This window comes from Thalassophryne amazonica, chromosome 8, assembly GCF_902500255.1.
Source record: "Thalassophryne amazonica chromosome 8, fThaAma1.1, whole genome shotgun sequence".
Classification (NCBI taxonomy): Eukaryota; Metazoa; Chordata; class Actinopteri; order Batrachoidiformes; family Batrachoididae; genus Thalassophryne; species Thalassophryne amazonica.
This window is the reverse complement of record NC_047110.1, coordinates 32156093-32175738: the sequence shown is the minus strand read 5'-3', so window position 1 is coordinate 32175738 and position 19646 is coordinate 32156093. Positions and strand designations below refer to the sequence as shown.

The window sequence follows — 19646 nt, the reverse complement described above, 5'->3', positions numbered from 1 at the left end:
ATTGAAACACGCTGATATATGTCGGAACACAGCGAGTGCCTCAAAAACTGCATGCCAGCATATGACTCATACGTCCTGCACATGTTGGCCATAAGTTGTAGTTAAGTTATGTGATTGTTGATACATGTTTCTTGTAATTTACTCATAAGTCAAAATACGTCCATTGATGCTGTCTATTGATTGGCTGAAGGCTACAGGCTCATGCGGACAGACTGTTTCAAATCTTAAACCATCACACATGGAGTAAATATGAAGTCTTACCTGTTCGTTTCAGTCAGATTCATCATCACAGCCTGATGAAAACATATCCACATAAAACCTTCTGATTGTGGAAAATGACGTCTGAAAATAATTTAATTTCTTGTCATGGCTGAAGAAAAGTCCCTCTGTGACACCAGCACCTTGCGCCACAGTTACTCTGTCAGATCATGGTTTCTGCGCCGGAAGTCGCCCATCATGTTGAGTTGCAACGCCTGTTGTGGTTGGGCTGATCCAGGACCAGCACAGTCTGCTGCAGGTGTAATCCGTTGGTTGGGTGTCTGTGTGTGCTGGCTGGAGTCTCTGCTGTCAGTGGAGCCTCCTCTCTCTCCACCGTGCCTCGCTTTTTGTGCCACAAGTTGAAAGACTCACAGCGCCTCAATCATTAACATCTCCACAGGCATCAGTGGATTCTGTCTGTATGCAGTGAAATTATCCCATGATCAACAAAGGTGATCCAAAAATAAAATTTATCAAAATGTTAAAATTACTCAGTTTTGCCTCCAAATGGAGAGGAGATGCTACGCGACATCGTGCACGCTCAGTGCCATGCTCGTCAGTATTTAAGTGTTCCCGGGTATGGCAGCATCTTTTTATGCTGTGTTTACACATAGGCAGGACGGGTTATGAATGTAATTTTTCTGTCATTCATGGCACATTCCTGACATTCTTAACGTGACTTAACGCGTCTGAATAGGTTTTTTAACAGTGCGTGTCGGTGCGTGATATTTGTGATGTTCGTAGAGCATGTTTTTGGCTGTCAAAAAATCTTCCACGAATGTCACACACCACCCTCATTTCACCTCATGTCATGGAGGTTGCAACTGAGTGTGTTGATCCGTCTTGATTAGTGATGATCCTTCATAGAGTGTGACAGCATTCGTGGTGGTTCCTGTGATTGTTCTTGGAGCTCCAACTGTCACGTGTTGTTACGAATTGACATGGAAATAGTCCAGTTTTGACACGAATTGTAATGCAGTGTCATATTTCACTTCCCACCACTACGAATCACTTGTCTCATGTGCACACAATTAAACCATGCTGCACCGCAAGAAGAACAGTGACGCCAAGTCAGCTAAGTCTCGTTCCAATGCTCCTCAGCGCGCTCCTGCAGGTGTTCCACCCATTGTTGTGCCTGATGTTCGGAAGAAGGAGTCTGAGCCAGAGGAGAGTCGTGTGCAGCCAGACATCTGCCTCTCTCCGTCTCTTCCTCTCTGCGCCACCCCATGGCACAGAGACCAACTAAGCGTTTTGCTGCTGTGGATTCATCTGGATTTTGAGGAGCAATCTGGAGGGAACTGTTCAGCAGCTGATGGTAGCATGAATATGGGGGATGGGTGTGTGTGTGTGGAGACAAGTCACATGATTCACAACGTGGCAGAATGTAACGATGCGCTGTTACGCACAATAGTGAGCAACAGCGCGGAACATTATTCTTGACCATACGTAATGGTTAGTGATAATTCTCCAGCAACACTTGCCATTAATCTTAACGTGTGGTAACAGGTTGCAACAGTTCCTGAGGACTCCTGACACCTCTGGCCCAAATCATCACATTCGTGATCAACGGCCAGGAATGTATACTTCGTTGCATTCGTGACTTGTCGTCGTTATGTGTCAATGCAGCATTAATACAGTCGGCATATGTGAGCTAAATCGTCAAGGTGTGACAGGGCCTTTAAAAAAACTGCACCAACTTTGAATACTGGTTTTAATTTAAACCTGATGAAGGCCACATTTGAATGGATTAAAAAAAATAATAATTATGATTTAGTTTTAAATTTTGTGTGGCCTTGTCCAGCTGGTTATTAAATAGTAATAATAATGTTTGTCTGATGCTGTTGCAGTAGTCGTGTTTGCACGTCTAATGTAAGAATTCGTTTTGGGGACTTTTTTCAGCGTTGGTCTGATTATGTTGGACGCTATTTAAACCCAGATTCCACCACCCCTGAGCTGAGGGACCATCTCGCACAGAAACCAGTTTTTCTTCCCAGGTAAGCTGTAACAGGGGGTTTTCCTGCAGACACTCACACACATCGGATTCACAAAGTGAGCTCAGTAGCAAAAGTTAAATATTAGCATCCAGTTTAGTGTCGTTTCCTGGACACAGCTGAGCTAGTAACTCTACATCATACACAATATGCATAAACATTAGAAACCTTCATTATTAACAACAGACATCATGCAACAGCAGAACAAGAAGGCTTTTTAAAACTGCTAAAAACACCTAACCCACTGTTTTTGTTTACATTTTTGTTATTTGTACAGGTGTGCTAAGTGGAGCAGGAAAGAAAAACCTGGAAAGTTTCTTAATGGATTAGTTTCAAAATCAAAGTGCTTGTGACATCATACATGTTGCATCGATCTTAAATGGAATTATTTTGCCTGTTTCGTATAATATATATACGAGTATGTATGTATGTATGTGTATATATATCTATATATACATGAATTATATATATATTTTATATATTATATATATATTATATATTATTATATATATATTATTTTATATATATATATATATATATATATATATATATATATATATATATATATATATATATATATATATATATATGAATTATATAATATATTTAATGAAAGACGTGCGGGCGGATTCGCACGTCGGCTTGCAACTGGCGCAGCGCGGCGCAACAGGAAAAACACCTCCGTTGGAAGCCTTAAGGACAAGTTGGAACATGCCCAACTGTTAAACAATTTCTCAGATACTCACTCCACTGAAAGCCATCAAAAGCCGCCTGGATTTTACAAATGGTTATCAACACGGAGGTGTTTTTCCTGTGGCGGCGCATCGCGACGGCTGCAAGCCGACGTGCGAATCCGCCCGCACGTCTTTCATTAAAAAAATCTCCTTTAACAGTGGAATATCCGGATAAAATGCTGAAACTGACTTCTTCTGAAACTTCTCTGTTCTCTCATGACGTCCTGGATCAATAGAGCCTGAAATGTGGAGGTTTTCAGCTTGAAACAGGCTGACGATGGCGCCTGGGAGCGCTGCGCGACGTCCCGCTCCATGGGAAGTCCTTAAAGCGACAGAATCACTTCAAAATCTCTCATCAGCCGTTAAAATTTTCACCGAAAACCAGCTGAATTTTTCGAACCATGGCCACTTCAATGTGCCTCACAGGTTTTGAAAAAATTTTGATCAAACAAAGCGCCAGTCTCTCAGCAACTTCTCAGACAAAGGAATTCCAACGAGGGGGCGGGACCAGTCCTTCCCAAGGCGTGCTCACAGGCGAATGACGTCACCGACAGACGTGGAAAAACTCACGCATGCGCACGAGGGTTCAAGCATGTCTGACGTACAAACATATGAATGAAATCCATATAGTTTTTGAAAAAAATATAAAGGACCTATACTTTATTGACAGACCTCATATATACACACAGTGCTGGGACATTTTGCAACGTGAGCTCTTCCGATCCAAAACAAACATTTCTCTTTGATGTGCTCAGAGATGCATCTGTGTGCATTACAAGTTCCACAATACAAATTGTATGAAAAGACGAGTGAAAAATTGGCCTGACCCAACAAAAAATTATTTTTTTTTGAAGATTTTTTTTGGGGGGTTGGTAAATTGACCTGAATATGCACCACAAAGCATCTGAGATTTTACATTTTTCTGCGGAGGAACCACCAAATTTTCAGGTTTTTGTCCATGGCCCACTTTCATCACTGTAAGGGTAAGGGCTAACTTTATAGCTACCCACCCACCCAAGAGCATTCACATTTTTTGATTGTAGGAAGAATCCAGAAGCAGACTAGGCTCAAAGAGGTAGTCATCTGCTCTGCCCATAAGATTAATACCAACAACAAACAGTCAAATTAAGAAATCTTGACAAAGAAATGTCAAACATACTAGACAGAGATGATGGAACTGAGCCTCCAGGAATTTGTGCGTGTAGTTTTGTGGTCATAGTGACCAAATAGTCCCCACATTAAACCGTTAAGGGATCGGGGCTGTAATTTCTCCTGGTTCTTTATGTAATATACTACCCTTTTCCAAGAACCAAATCGATATATTCCTCATTTTGAATTTATTGAAGGTCACATTGAAAGTCAGGCCTGAGTCTTCACAGACGGAGTCCAGCTTGTGAAAGACTACGAACGTGGCTGGTCCAGTACTTTTATACAATGTGGGCGTTACAGTGGGTGTGGTTTAGTCTGTATGTTACTGGCTCTCACAGACAGGGGGAGCCATCCCTGTATCTGAAACCTGGACATGCGTGATGTAAGTGAAACTTAACTCTTATGTTTAAACTTCAAACTAGATTTCAGAGACTTCCAGTCAGATAACAAAGACAAATACTTGCTCAAATACTTGATGTTATTAGGTTCCAAAAACAGCGTTTTCAGTTTTAGAAGTGTTTATTTCTCGCTTGCTTTTACATAATAGAAGAGAAACATGTATGGGTTGCCACAGAGCCACATCACTTCCGGCAAAGTGGCCAATCCGAAGGCAAGAATTCATACCTCTGCGACTGGCCACCTGATGAAAACAAGCTTGGGCTGCATTGATTGTCTGTTGAAATCAGCTGGGATTGTTTTGTCTCTAGCTTGCTTCTTGTAGCCAGCTAACAGCTCTCACTGCCTGTAACAACAAGATTTATACACCAAACTGACCTGAAATGAACCATTGTACATTAGATTGGCTTTATTGACGAGTCTGGCCCCTTTGAAAAGTTACCAAATAACATGTATTTGTATTGAGCTCGGTGATGTTTTCATCGGCCAAAAATGGCTACCAGAGGGCGCTTGGTGTAAAGTCCGCGGCAATCCATAAACACACAAACAAAGCGATTTTGGAGAGAGCAGTCACTGACGTCACAGTGCAGCTCTACTCTGATTGGCTGTCATATCCACCACTCAAAACTGAACAGATTGTAACATACTGTGACTTTTTAACCTTGTAAAATACCTCTTAAAATAGGTCAAGGTTAGCCATCTTTGAACGTGTCCACGGTTTCTGTCCCAAGAATGCTCTCTGTAAATTTGAACAGTCTGGCAGTAATTGACTCGGTCGCACATCCGGGAACTCTACCTGTGAGGTCTTAGCAATGTGCTTAGCAACGGCAGCTGGTGTGTAAACAATCCATAGTGGACAGTGTAAATTGATGCAAGTTTTTTCATTTTCACCACTGTTTTGTTTTTTTAATGCCTCAGCAATACAAGGCAGTGGGTTGTACAAACAAAGCGAGAAAGAATATTAGAATCCGTCATGAAACACCAAGAGGATTATGCGTCACATCGACCATGCGTTATTTTGGGGGAAATAATCAGCAGCTGTCTCCCCCCTCCTGGCACAGACCAGCAATTCACAATGCATACATGACATAAATGATATAAAATACAAAAAACAAAAATACCTGGAGTGTCTGAGGTAGGATTAAATATCATGATATTCATTGAACATCTGGCCATTGTGTGGGATCATTTTTCCATCGTCAGGCTTCGTGTTGGCTAGGACAAGATGCCAGTCCTGCTGCTGCTAATTTGGTTTTATGTTGCTTCCAGGCGATATTATCCAAACCCTCTGAATAGTTGAAGGACACACAAAGGTCCCAACAACAGAAATATAATGAAATTCAAACAAATAATTACTTAAATCTGGAATTCAACAGCAAATACCACTCCCACATACATAGTGTATCTCTATGGTAAAAGACGCCGACAGCTGCGGAGTTTCACACCAGCGACGGAACCGACACGGAAGTAAATTGGCAGTGACGTGGCCACGGCTAAATCAATAGGACTGGACTTATGCTGAGCACAGACAGACAGACGCAAAGCCTTCGCAATAACCGATGACCACATTTCGGCCTTGGGTTAAAACTGGGTGTCCAATTGAATAAAAATGAGAGGGAACACAGACCTATTACAGGTGGAAAGTTACTCCACAGTCGTATAGGTGGCTCATCATATACGTATCTGTGGTTATAACCAGGAATCTAAGGCGGATCAGGAAGTACCAGAAGGGACGAGACCAGCTGGATAAGGAGGCCTGCGATGGCGGGAAGAAATCTCTGGAAAAGGAGAAAATGGAGTGTATGTTCAAACTCAACTCTTACAAGATGGTCTACGTTTTCAAGTCAGAGGACTACATGTACAGACGTACCGCTCTGCTGCGAGCTCACCAGGTACCCAGCCACCCCCTTCCCTTTTTTCTGTCATCCTTATCTGCACTTACTGCTCTTTGGAAGGGGTTTTGTTGTTTTTCCTTTAAGACTGGGAGTGTTGGTTCTGTGTATTTTTCACTTTTAGATGAAAGTTGTTTCTATTTATTCTATCTTTATGCTTTTGAATTTAAATTTCTCAGTTCAGAATGGATTGGATTTCACAGTGTAACATAAAAAACCCAGATAGATAGTAATACCAATGAAGTTGGGACGTTGTGTGAAATGTAAATAAAAACAGAATACAATAATTTGCAAATCCTCTTCAATCTTTATTCAATTGAATACACCACAAAGACAAAATATTTAATGTTCAAACTGATAAACTTTATTGTTTTTGTGCAAATAGTGTCCTCAGTTCCCAAACGCTTATTTAGTGTTGTTAGAATTAAAGGTGATGTAACACAGTGGTAAACATACCACTGCCCCAGCTTTTTTGAAACGTGTTGCAGGCATCCATTTCAAAATGAGCACAATTTGCACAAAAACAATAAAGTTTACCAGTTTGAACATTAAATATCTTGTCTTTGTGGTATAGTCAATTGAATATAGGTTGAAAAGGATTTGCAAATCATTGTATTCTGTTTTTATTTACATTTTACACACGTCCCAACTACATTGGAATTGGGGTTGTATATATGATCCAGGGTACATTATTTGTACCCTGCTAGGGTACAGCTTAGTGTATGGCATTATTTAAGACTGGAAACTGCATACTGTAAATGGTATGACTGCCTGACTGAGTGGAAAATTGCTCTGTCAGCTGCTCAAGCATGTTCTTATTCAGTTACACAATACATCTGTATTGTGAATCTGTACTGGTGGCGTACACATGCGACAGTTCAGTACACAGAACTGTTTCTGTGTAGGCTCTCAGTTGTCCAGGTGGTTTCCATAGTAGAGAAGCTTGAATCTTCGACTGGACTGGGTTGCTTGACACGAGGACGTTTCGCTTCAAATCGCAGAAGCTTCCTCAGCTAAAATTCTTGCTCTGGAAGTCTGACTTCTGTCTGACTCTTGTAGAGACGAATAAACAGAAGCCAACAAAAGCTGGAGTTTTAAACCTAACCCAACCCCTCCTACTGAGAGGCCGACTGCTATAGGCTAGTGACTAAACAATAGCTCTAATTAGCACCTATTGTGCTCTAGTTAGCACTCTCCTAATAGGATGCCTTTCCTGATTGCTCCCTTGATGACTCTCCTGATGACGTGAAAGACTCATTACCATGAACAAAAGACTGAAACTCCTTTGACCTGAGTACCCCATTGTAAACAGGGGATAAAGCGTGTCTCAGACCCCCTCCCCGGTTAAGGCTGGGTTTCAAACGTTTCACAAAGAATGCCTCCTTGACCCCTCTCTCAAACCATTTCTTCTCTCTGGCTAATATTTTAATTTCCTTGTCCTCAAACGTGTGGTTAGTGTCTTTAAGGTGGAGATGAACTGCAGACTGAGGTCCACTGGCGCCCTCTCTGCGGTGCTGGTATAGCCTTTAGTGTAAAGGTTGCTTAGTCTCACCTATGTAGTGTTCATTACAGTTTTCCTGACATCTGATAGAATACACTACATTGCTCTGTTTGTAACTAGGGATCATGTCCTTAGGGTGAACTAATTTCTGTCTCAAGGTGTTAACCGGTTTAAAGTAAACTGGGATTTTGTGCTGTCTGAAGATCCTCTGTAGTTTTTCCCCTACTCCTGCTAAATAAGGGAGAGACACTCCTCTTCTTCTTGTCTCCGTCTCCTGTCTATCTGGTCTCTTTGTTCTCTGGGACTTCTGCACTTTGTCCGGGGACCATCGTGGGTACCCACATACTGTGAGGGCTTTCCGGACACGTTGTTCTTTAGCCCTTCCCTCTGCAGTTGTGGGCACCTGTAGGGCTCTGTGTTGAAGCGTCCTGATCACCCCGAGCTTGTGTACAAGGGGGTGGTTTGAGCCAAAGAGCAGATATTGGTCAGTGTGAGTTGGTTTTCTGTAAACCCCTGTCTGGAGCTGCCTGTTCTCTCCAATCGTAACATCACAGTCCAAGAAGGCTAAATGGTTGTTTCTGGCATCCTCACGTGTGAACTTGATATTGGCGTCCGCCGAGTTGATGTGTTCTGTAAAGTCCTCAACTTCCTGTTGCTTGATTTTAACCCATGTGTCATCAACATATCTGAACCAGTAACTGGGAGAGATGCCCGTGAAAGATGTCAAGGCTGTCTTCTCCACTCGCTCCATGTACAGATTGGCCACAATTGGGAATACCGGAGACCCCATCGCACAACCATGAATCTGCCTGTAGTAATTCCCCCTAAACAGGAAATACGTGGTGTTGAGACAGATCTCCAAGAGTTGGCAGATGTGGTCTGGTGTGAGTTTGGTCCTTTCAAGTAGAGACATCCTCCAGCAGTCTGCCTCACAGCTGAGACAGCCTCAGCGGTGGGGATGCAGGTGAACAACGAAGTCACATCAAATGACACGATTGTTTCATCTGCCTCCAGCTGCAGGTCCTTGATCTTGTTCACAAAATCTTGTGTGTTCTCCAGTTGGTGGTCTGAGTTATCCACTAGAGGAGCCAAAATCCACTTGAGGTGCTTGGCCAGATTGTACGTGACAGAATCTGTGCTACATACAATAGGCCTGAGTGGCACGTCCTGTTTGTGGATTTTGGACAGTCCATAGACACACGGAGTGGCGTCCCCAGGGTACAGTCTGTAGTATGTTTGCCTGTCGATGAGTCCCTCTTTCTCCAGGTTCTGGAGGTAGCTAATGATTTTCTTCTTATAGCCGCTCGTGGGGTCACACGGTACACAGAACTGTACACCAAAAATACTGTACAACTGTACGGTATGATTATACAGTGGGGTAAAAAAGTATTTAGTCAGTCCCTGTTAGTGCACGTTCTTCTACTTAGAAAGATGAGAGAGTCATCATAGGTACACTTCAACAATGAGAGACAAAATGAGAAAAAAAAAATCCAGGAAATCACATTGTAGGATTTTTAAAGAATTTATTTGTAAATTATGGTGGAAAATAAGTGTTTGGTCACCCACAAACAAGCAAGATTTCTGGCTTTCACAGACCTGTAACTTCTTCTTTAAGAAGCTCTTCTGTCCTCCACCTTGTTACCTGTATTAATGGCATCTGTTGGAACTCGTTATCTCTATAAAAGACACCAATCCACAGCCTCAAACAGTCAGACTCTAAACTCAATCATGGGAAAGACCAAAGAGCTATCGAAGGACACCAGGAAGAAAATTGTACATGTGCACCAGGCTGGGAAGAGTGAGTCTACAATAGTCAAGCAGGTTGGTGTGAATAAATCAACTGTGGGAGCAATTGTAAGAAAATGGAAGATATACAAGATACATGATAATATACAAACATACATGATAACCTCCCTCGATCTGGGGCTCCACGCAAAATCTCATCCCGTGGGGTCAAAATGATCATGAGAACGGTGGACAAAAATCCCTGAACTACATGGAGGGACCTGATGAATGACATGCAGAGAGCTGGGACCAAAGTAACAAAGGCTACACACTACGCAGAGAGGGACTCAAATCCTGCAGTGCCAGGCGTGTCCCCCTGCTTAAGCCAGTACGTGTCCAGGCCCATCTGAAGTTTTCCAGAGAGCATGTGGATGATCCAGAAGAGGATTGGGAGAATATCATGTGGTCAGATGAAACCAAAATAGAACTTTTTCGTAAAAACTCAACTAGTCGTGTTTGAAGGAAAAAGAATGCTGAGTTGCATCCCAAGAACACCATACCTACTGTGAAGCATGGGGGTGGAAACATCATGTTTTGGGGCTGTTTTTCTGCAAATGGGACAGGACGACTGATCCGTCTTAAGGGAAGAATGAACGGTTCATATATCATGAGATTTTAAGCCAAAACCTCTTTCCATAAGAGCATTGAAGATGCAACGTGGCTGGGTCTTCCAGCATGACAATGACCCCAAACACATCGCTCGGGCAACGACAGAGTGGCTCTGTAAAAAGCATTTTAAGGTCCTGGAGTGGTCTGGCCAGTCTCCAGACCTCAACCCCATAGAAAATTTGTTTAGGGAGTTGAAAGTCCGTGTTGCCCAGCGACAGCCCCAAAACATCACTGCTCTAGAGGAGCTCTGCATGGAGGAATGGGCCAAAATACCAGGTACAGTGTGTGCAAACCTGCTGAAGACTTACAGGAAACGTTTGACCTCTGTCAAAGATTATGTTACAAAATATTGAGTTGAACTCTTGTTGTTGACCAAATACTTATTTTCCACCATAATTTACAAATAATTTCTTTAAAAATCCTACAGTGTGATTTCCTGGATTTTTTGTTCTCATTTTGTCTCTCACAGTTGAAGTGTCCCTATGATGAAGATTACAGACCTCTCTCATCTTTCTAAGTAGGAGAACTTGCAAAATCAGGGACTGACTAAATACTTTTTGCCTCACTGCACATTTTTATTTGTTTCCGTGTCCACAGACTGTGTGTCACTCTAGTTTCATGGTCTGATTATTCTAATCAGAAATTTTGGAATTGGAATCATTGGAATTGGGGTTGTAATTGCACAGAGTATAAACAAATTTGTAGCGGTCATGAAGGTACATTGACAAATAATGGACACAGTTAACATTAAGTTCAGTCTTTCAGGAGCCAATAAAGCATATCTGAATTAGTTCCGGCACACGACGATTCCTGAACGAAGGGAAAAAGTAAAAAAAGTCACAATTCGTTGAGAAAAGGTGGACGAAAGAGCTTTATCACCAAACAGCCTGCGAAGCAAGAGCACAAAAAGGACGAAAGAGGAACTTAACAAAACCAAAGCTAATGATCTCGACTCTTTAAATGAAATGCGCCTGGAGCCACAGCTGGAGCAGTGTGTGTCTGCATCTCTGAGTTGCAGGACTCGACGCTAGTACGGAGCTCATAGCGCCTGAGTCCTGGATCTGCAAACAGAAGCTGTGGAGATCTGTGTGCATTTTGGTGGACCCACCTGCTGTGGTTCCTCATCCAGAACAAAAGACGGATCATCTCCTTCTCTGACTGTGCTCCATCTTGCTCCAATTTAAAAAAAAACAAAAAAAAAAAAACAACCTCTGGTGTGCCGTGGTCACTGCTGTATCACTGTATTACGTTACTAAGCTATAAATATTGATTTATAACAAAACTGACAAAAGGGCAAAGAAATATAAGTGTAAAGATGATTGAATATATCAGAGCAGTAAATTGATCAGTGCGTGTGAACGCGCATTGACTCACATGTGCCGTTATTTCCACGAGATGCAGCTGATCCACAACGTGAATTCTGCCTTCCAGAACAGCTCTTTATATAATCATTTGAATTATCTACCTGTTGCCACATGTAAATAAGGGCCGGATTGTCATTCATACACTCATATTGTTATATTTAATAAAAAATAATAAGCGCATGCAGCAGCTGCTGCTGCCGCTGATGCTGTGTTCAAGTACCGTCAGAAAATACACAACTTTTTTGTTGTTTCAAATTCAGCAGTTGCTTGTGGCAAAATAATTAATTGTATCCACACAAAAGATTAATTCTGGCCTATATAAGGTGCCTGAGCCCATTGACGCTGACCCACCACCTAGATAAAAAATCCAAGCAAACAGGCTGAGTTTGCCCTGTAATTTCCAATGGTACATGAACACAGTGGCAGCCTCAGCGCTCACAAACCGGCTTCTGCACTGTGTGAAAACATTCAGCCGGTCGAACGAAGTCTAACTAAACAATAATGTTACAAAAACTAAAACGATTAACAAACATCAAAAACGACAGCAAAACAAAACACGGACAAATTGAGGTTTTCTTTGCCCTTCGTTCAAATTTTTCAACAGTTTTAAAATCCTGACGAAGTGCCAGCTGAAGGAACAAAGCTGCACAAAGGTTAAACGATGCCAACGAAAGTCCAGATTTCTTGTTTCGTTAGGGCTTCGTTGCCCTTCGTTAAGTGCCATGTGACTGGGCCATAAGGTCCAGGGTGGAAAGGGTCTTCCAATGATGTTGGCTGCTCTGCTGAGGCAGCAAGAGCTGAACAGTTCCTCCAAAGAGGCCACTGTGTGCAGCCAGTGGTTTTCTTTGCAGAGATTTTGATCCTCTGAGGGACTCTCCTGTCTACTGCTGGCTTACCACACAGAAATGAATTATGGCTGCACACTCTCAGTGGAGCAGTGATTTTAAAAAGACGACCACACCATTTCCTGCAGGTTGTTTTTCCTGATTGTTCTCAGGAAGTATAGTCTCTGCTGTGCCTTCTAGGCTGCCGCCTAGAGCAAGACAGATCCTCTGCTACATGTACACTAAAACTCACATATGATGGATTCAGGTGGACCAGTGAATTTTGTCCCTTATAATCGAAATCCGCTATATGTATAAAACGGACAAAATCTGCTATACATATATAAAATTGACAAAATCTGTTATTTAATTTAATTTAATTTAATTAGCTTATAATGCACCAAATCACAGCAAAAGGCATCTCAAGGCGCCTTACATAAAACATGTCAACATAAAATTGAATAAATAATTAAAAATGAAAAAAAAAATTTAAAATACATAAATAAAATCAGAAGTAAAAAAATAAAACAAATAAAAATAAAAACTATCCATAAGAAAGAGAATAAAAATAGGTTTTGAGTCTTGACCTAAAAATGTCAAGACTCACTCAACGTTATATGTATGTAACGGATTAGTTACAGTCAGGAGGTGCTGAATGATCTATGGGGAATCCCCAGCACCAATTAGGCTTATATATTTTCTTGATTAAATGCCTGACCTTGAATAGGGGCCTGCCTCATTTAATGACCGGGTCAAAACTTTGTTTTCAAAAATAAACGCCTGCCTTAAATAAGTGCCAGACATTATGTGCATGAAAAATATTACATTTGGTTGAGCCACTCTTTTTTCTAAGTCGGCTGCAGAGTGGTACTTTAAAAACCTAAAACCTGATTTATGGTTCTACAACTCCGTAACTCTGTGGCCATGCAATGACGTTGACATGTGTGTGACCCTTTTAAAGTTCTCCGTCATGTCGATGGGCATCTTAATGCAATTTTCCACAGGAGGTGTGGCCTTTTCTGGATCAATTTGTCCCTCAATGGACTTCACGTCTTTATACAATCATCAACCTCCAAACCAACGGTACAGTATGTATAATTTTCCTCCATGAATTGCTGGTTATTTGAGAATCTTTTTCCAAGTCTGTGTTTATTTGCGGACTTTACTGCCAAGTGTTCCTCTTTGATCCATGATCAAAATGTAATCGGTAGGCGCACTGTAAAAACTGTGAAACCAGAAAAGTGACCAATCACAGCTCTTGGGGTCGCATTCGTTTCAATCGGGCTACAGGGAGGGTTCGCAGTCACGCAGAGGACTCTGATCTAAAGTAGTTGTATTTTGTTCGCCACACCCAGGGATATGTGTGAAACGTAATACCATATAACAGTGCAGGTAGCAAGCAGTATTTTGTTAATCATCACCAGCCTTGAATAACGGCCTGCCTCATTTAGACACCAGGTCTGAGCACGTTTTGAAAAAAATAAACGCCCGGGATTTTATCAAGGAAATACAATACCCACTTTCCTCAAATTGGTTAGTGTCAGTGCTGAGCTACATTTCATACCTCTTTTGTGACTGGGCACATCCAGACTGCTCTGTCCAGTACATGCGTAGAGTTTTTAATGGAAATACATTACGATGTATTTCCATCCAAACGTTTTGTCCGATGTCAGCGAAAATCTGTTATACAAAATACGTTATATATGGCGTTTATTACATGGAAAACCATACAAAAGCATTGGGACGAGTGCGAGTACCTGGTTTATACAATGACGGTTAAGGTGGTTTAGTGTATATCCAAAACTTGAAGGCAGAAACCCTTACCACACAATCTTCGTTGATGTTAATCGTGTTGTGGTCTACATTGTATTTTGTTCAAAGCCTTTTAAAATGCGCAGTTTACCGAAGGAGGTGTGTGTGCGTGCGTGCGCGGAGTCAACTCGCTGCAGACTGAGGGAGCGAGATTCCTGAACGGAGGCACGAGACATTACATTCTGCTGTGAACCATCACGTGAGACAGAGAGCGCGGAGCAGAGAGAGTTTAACCCGAGTGAACATATATATAAAAAAACAATACCAAACCGTGGGGCTGCCTTTACTCTCTGCACTTTCTCAACCGGTGCGGTTCTGACGGCACTGTCCTGTTCACACCATACTGAATTTATGAGATCATGAGATGAAATAAACAGTCAAATATCCTTAAAAAATGAGAATATATAAATGAACTGAGCAAAAATTACAGAAAAACTGTGCAGTGATGTTCAGAGGCACAGATCACAAAAAGCTGAACTTTAACAGCGGTTATTTTCCAAAGGTATGCATTTGTTCAATCTTGAGCTTAATGTAGTGTTTAAGCACAAAACGTGACTGATGAGAAAAAAAGGATGACTTCATCACACTAAAATGAACTGGAGTCGGAATAAAAATACAAGCTGCTGATTTCTGTTATTTTTCAAAGTTATTAAGCTGTAGATATATGTTTTAATTATTTCAAAGTGAGTTGCCTCTCATTGTATTCTGATTTATTTATACAAAAAAAATATGGGGAGTCTAATCAGCCTGCATTGTTTCAAGTTTATATCAGTTTTCCTGCACATGTCCGTGTATTTTTTCCTTCTTTGTAAGAGTTTGATGTTTTGCGTTTGCTCCACAAAGTTTTAAAACACAATAAAATGTTCACACTTTTCTTTATAGCAGTTCTGTAATTTCAGAAATGCAACAGAAACAACCACAAATCAGAAAAAAATTGGGACTATATGTAAAATGAAGATAAAAACAAAAATGTTGCACTATTCCCGGTTTCTCCACTCACAGAAGCCAAACATTCTTCCAGAGTTGTGTAATCATACTGCAATAGTAGAATATAAAGAAGGGAAAAAAAGAAAAAAATTAGACAATATAATCGTCAGTCGCAATTATTTGCCTGACAATTAATCGTCTACAGAAATTCCTAATCGTGACAGCCCTACGTTAAATAACGCAAGGGTTTTTTTTTAACTGGATTAGAAAGACGAAATCAGCCAGGCAACGTCAGTTTACCCAGACTGACTTCAAATATCAGTAAATTTAAGTATTTTCTATCAAATGTTTTGGTGGTTTCATGTTGAGTTTTTTAAATGAGGAAGTGACCGTCCTGAAAGCGCTTCATGTATTCAGAGCAGGTGTGTCATCTAGTGTTCAAGAGATGAAACTTGAACCGCTGTCCATAAATTTATTTAATTCTTTCACCAAAACCTCAAATCTGGGCTCGCATCTCAGGTGTACCTTCCGGCGAATTGTACCAGTAGTTTTGAGATCTGCACAATAAATGTTTTCAAAATTACATTATATCTGTTTTTATTTTTTTGTTGTTGTTGTTGTCATTTTTATTTATTTATTTTGATCAATTTACCTTTGCTAAGGGACCCATTCAGAAACACATCATTTTTACACTTAAGTTTATATCGCGATGTATACCGTTACCATGAAGGGATTCCGTTTATAAATGTTAGGTCATACCGTGCAGCCCGTCTGAAGCCAGTGAGTTTGATGACTAGTCTGTCTGGGATGACAGTGTTGAAAGCTGAACTGAATCCTTACAAAGAGCATGGTGAGTGTGAGACTGGCTTTGATTTGTCACAGGACAAGCACTTCGAAACTGCTGGAGTAAGTCTCACACGATGGCAATCATTGAGACTGCTGATGACAGGTTTCTTTGGCAGGGGAATGATTGTGGTAAATGTCAGGTATGATGGGATGTGGACTGAGACAGAGACATTTTAAAGATCTTTGAGAAGACCTCAGAGAGCTGTCACTCCATCAGAGCCAACAGCCTTTCTTGGGTTGACTGCTCTGAGCACATGCCTCACATCATGCTCATGCACTGTGTAGATGTGGTTGTAGGGGGTTTGGCGAGGTGTTTTTTTATTTTTTTATTTTTTTTTTTATTAAAACCAGAGGATTTGTCTGCTTGAATTCACCAGAACACAAAAAAGTTCTGTTTAAAAAAAAAATTCTCTCCTTAACCTCACACCAGGGCCATAAGTTTAAATCATTATCTGAATTTTTGAACCCTTTCACAACTAATATTTTTCTCGTTCCAGTCACACGAGAGGGTGAGCACACGGCTGCACAAGCGCTTCCAGGCCTGGGTGGAGGCATGGGTGAAGGAGCACGTCACGCAGGACATGAGCGCCGAGACCAATAAGTGGCTGATGGGCGAAGGACGTGACGGCTTGTTACCGTGCACTACCAGCCGCCAGCCAGAGGTCCTTCACTTCATGAATATCAACAAGTACCGCGTCAAGTACAGCAGCCCTGTCAGCAAGGCGCCATAGCCGCCCAGGAGAGCGGAGAACAGGACTCATTTCTGCAGGTGTTTGTTCTGAGGTCAGAGTAGAGGGACGAGGGGTTATGAATATGTTTTTAAGGCTGACATGGGAGCACAATTAAGCTAGCTACCGTGTGGGTTGCACCCAGGGCGGCAGGATTACTGATTTTTACCAGCGTTTTTAGCTGGACTTGTTTTTTTGTTTGTTTGTTTTCCTCTCTCTCTTGTCATAGGGCCTTCTGTGCCAAAACTTAGGAATGGTCATGTCCCAGTCGCTGAGCTGAGCTCTTACCAGCACTCAGATCCACACGTACCTGAGCCTTTAACAAAGGGCTTGGCAGTGTGAACGGTAACCCGACGAGAGACAGAGTGGTGCTTTTTTTTTCTTCTTTGCATTTATCACAGCCGAGCTTCGAATCCGTTACTGAGCGGCCGTCCTGTGTGAAGCCATCAGGGTCAGAGCTCCATTGAAATCAGTCACACACGGGGGTTTCTTCTCAACAGCATTATGCCGCGGTATCCACACAAAACTAAACGGTGGACAAAGTGCACTTATAAAAAGAAAATGAAATGTTTAAGGGGATTATTTTTGTTTTTACCATTTTTGGGGAAAGCTCATCAAAGTCTGGTTCAGACATTCCTGCATTGAGGCCAAATCACATTTATGTACCTATCGCTCACAAGACAGAAAGAGGGTTACAGTTCTTTTTCCAAATCAAATGGCAGCATTATTACAACCTGTGCCTGAGCCCCAAGCAGTATTGTCAGGTTCAGAGTGTCACATTTTATGTACAAAAGCAGAGAAACGCCTCACAACACTGTTTGGTCTCAGACTGTAAAATTGTATATCTTCTGAATGTCAGACGCTGACATGTAATCCAGATGTGTTGTGTGTGTGAGTGCGTGCGTGTGTATATATTATATATAGTTCTATTAACACAAATGATCCTCGCCGCCCTGGAGGGCAACCTTTTTTAAAACGCCACTGGCATCGCCGTACACCAACACACCAGCTTGTACACACAGCTGTCCACATGCCGCTCACACTGTAAATACAATGTACATAATCTCAGACTTTTTATGACAGATCTGTGTCGTTGTGCTAGTAACACTTTCCAAGCTTACTGTGGACTTTAGTGAGAAATGGCTAAAGTTAGTGTGTATACACAAAAAAAGACAACTGCAAGACCGTTTATTACAGTTTTTACCAAAGGGAGTTGATTACAAAAGTAACTGTTTTTTCCCCCTTTGTGTGTCCTTTAAGTATGTATTTTTAATTTTGGTAGTTTAAGAAAAAAAACATGGAGAAGTAGGAATGTATCCAGGTTCTTCTGTTTTTATATGTTGTTTTTTTTTTTCCTTAAATGTGGCATCTGGTACATCCATTGGTGTAATGATCACTGCCCCTTTTTGGCAAGCCAGCGTCTGTGGGTGGATGGTGGGACACTGACTCATATCACAGTTTGAGTCCTCAGGTGAACGGACTCTTCAATGGGCTCAACCTCGTGATCCCCCCCCCACCCACCCACCCCCCGATAGATTTCTGCTGAGAACATCATCATCATCACACCATATTTTTGATATTGGAACAAGTCAAACTCGCATGTCTTTAGTCCTTTTATTTAGGCATTATTTAAAGTAATAATAAAAAGACATTTGTAGCCTATGTAACACTTTGTGTAGTAGTTCATTCATTGTTGTATCTGGTTTATTCTGTCTTTAAAGTTGAGTTAGTTTTGGTGGCTCATTTAATGCCATATTTTCTGGAGTTTAAGTCACATGAGTATTTTTGAAATATATTTTTATAAGAATTCAAGAAAAAATATTGTAGCAATCTGAAAAGACTATTCAGTCACACACTAGCCTGTAGAACATAGGCTAAATATCTTTAATGTTGTGGTTTTTATTATTATTATTATTATTATTATTATTGACATATTGTTGTGAAGGTGTAGTAACACGGACCCACAACAGGGGGCGTAAATGAACGGAAGATAGATGAGCCAAAAGACAACAATTTAATGTTGTGAATGTGCACAACGGAATACAGACAATAGCAGATTTAGAATCAAGTCAAATATACAAAGGTGACGTGTGGGCAGGCTCGAGGATAGAAGACGTCTGTCCAGAGAAGAGCCGGGTCCCACACGATTTCCACTGCCCACGGATCTGGAGCACACTGGAGCCGCCAAGTCCTGAGTGCCCAGGTGGCCACCGTCTCCAGCTGTCAGCTCTGGTACTGCTGGCAGGAAGCAGAAACAATTTAATGGTGGGTGTGTGCACACCCAGCAAACAGTCCTTAGTTTCAAACGGAGGGAAAACCTCCACCTCCAACCCAGAAACCCGGCACGTGCAGTATCAGTGAGTTACTTAGTGAAGTTTGGCGTGGGGAGCGAAGACGTCAGCCCTCCACGAACCACAAACCCAGCCTCCAGAGAGGCTGGTGCCCGCCTGGGCTCAAACACTACTTCCTTTGTTTTGGTGGTGTTGAGCAGGAGCTTGTTTTGCTGGCACCATCCCACAAAGTCCTTCACCACACTCCTATACTCCCTCTCTTCACCCCCCCAATACATGCCACAATTGCAGTGTCATCTGAGAACTACTGCATGTGACGTATCGAAGTTGTAGTGAAAGTCCGTAGTGTAGAGGGTGAAGAGGAGGGGTGAAAGCACTGTGCCCTGAGGTGCTCCAGTGCTGCAGGTCAATGTAGAGGACCTACATCCCCCAACTCATACAAACTGTGGCTGCTTGGTCAAATAATGTGAAATCCAGAGCAAGAGGTGGGGGTCCACAGCCATGATGTTAAGTTTCTCCTGGAGAATGCTGGGATGTAT

The 19646-nt window shown here is 41.8% G+C and overlaps 1 protein-coding gene across 3 annotated transcripts in view; it reads left to right on the top strand.

Annotated features, from left to right (window-relative positions):
- Positions 1-18483, top strand: part of sin3aa (SIN3 transcription regulator family member Aa) — an 86084-nt gene extending 67601 nt beyond the window's left edge. For 2 of the 3 annotated variants that reach the window (XM_034175974.1, XM_034175976.1), the window contains exons 19-21: positions 2158-2252; positions 6228-6420; positions 16586-16819. In XM_034175974.1, the coding sequence (XP_034031865.1) occupies positions 2158-2252; positions 6228-6420; positions 16586-16819 (522 nt within the window). Of the gene's footprint in view, positions 1-2157; positions 2253-6227; positions 6421-16585 lie in introns of all 3 variants that reach the window. The other variant, XM_034175975.1, reaches the window with a different exon arrangement.
- The last annotated feature ends 1163 nt before the right edge of the window (positions 18484-19646 follow it).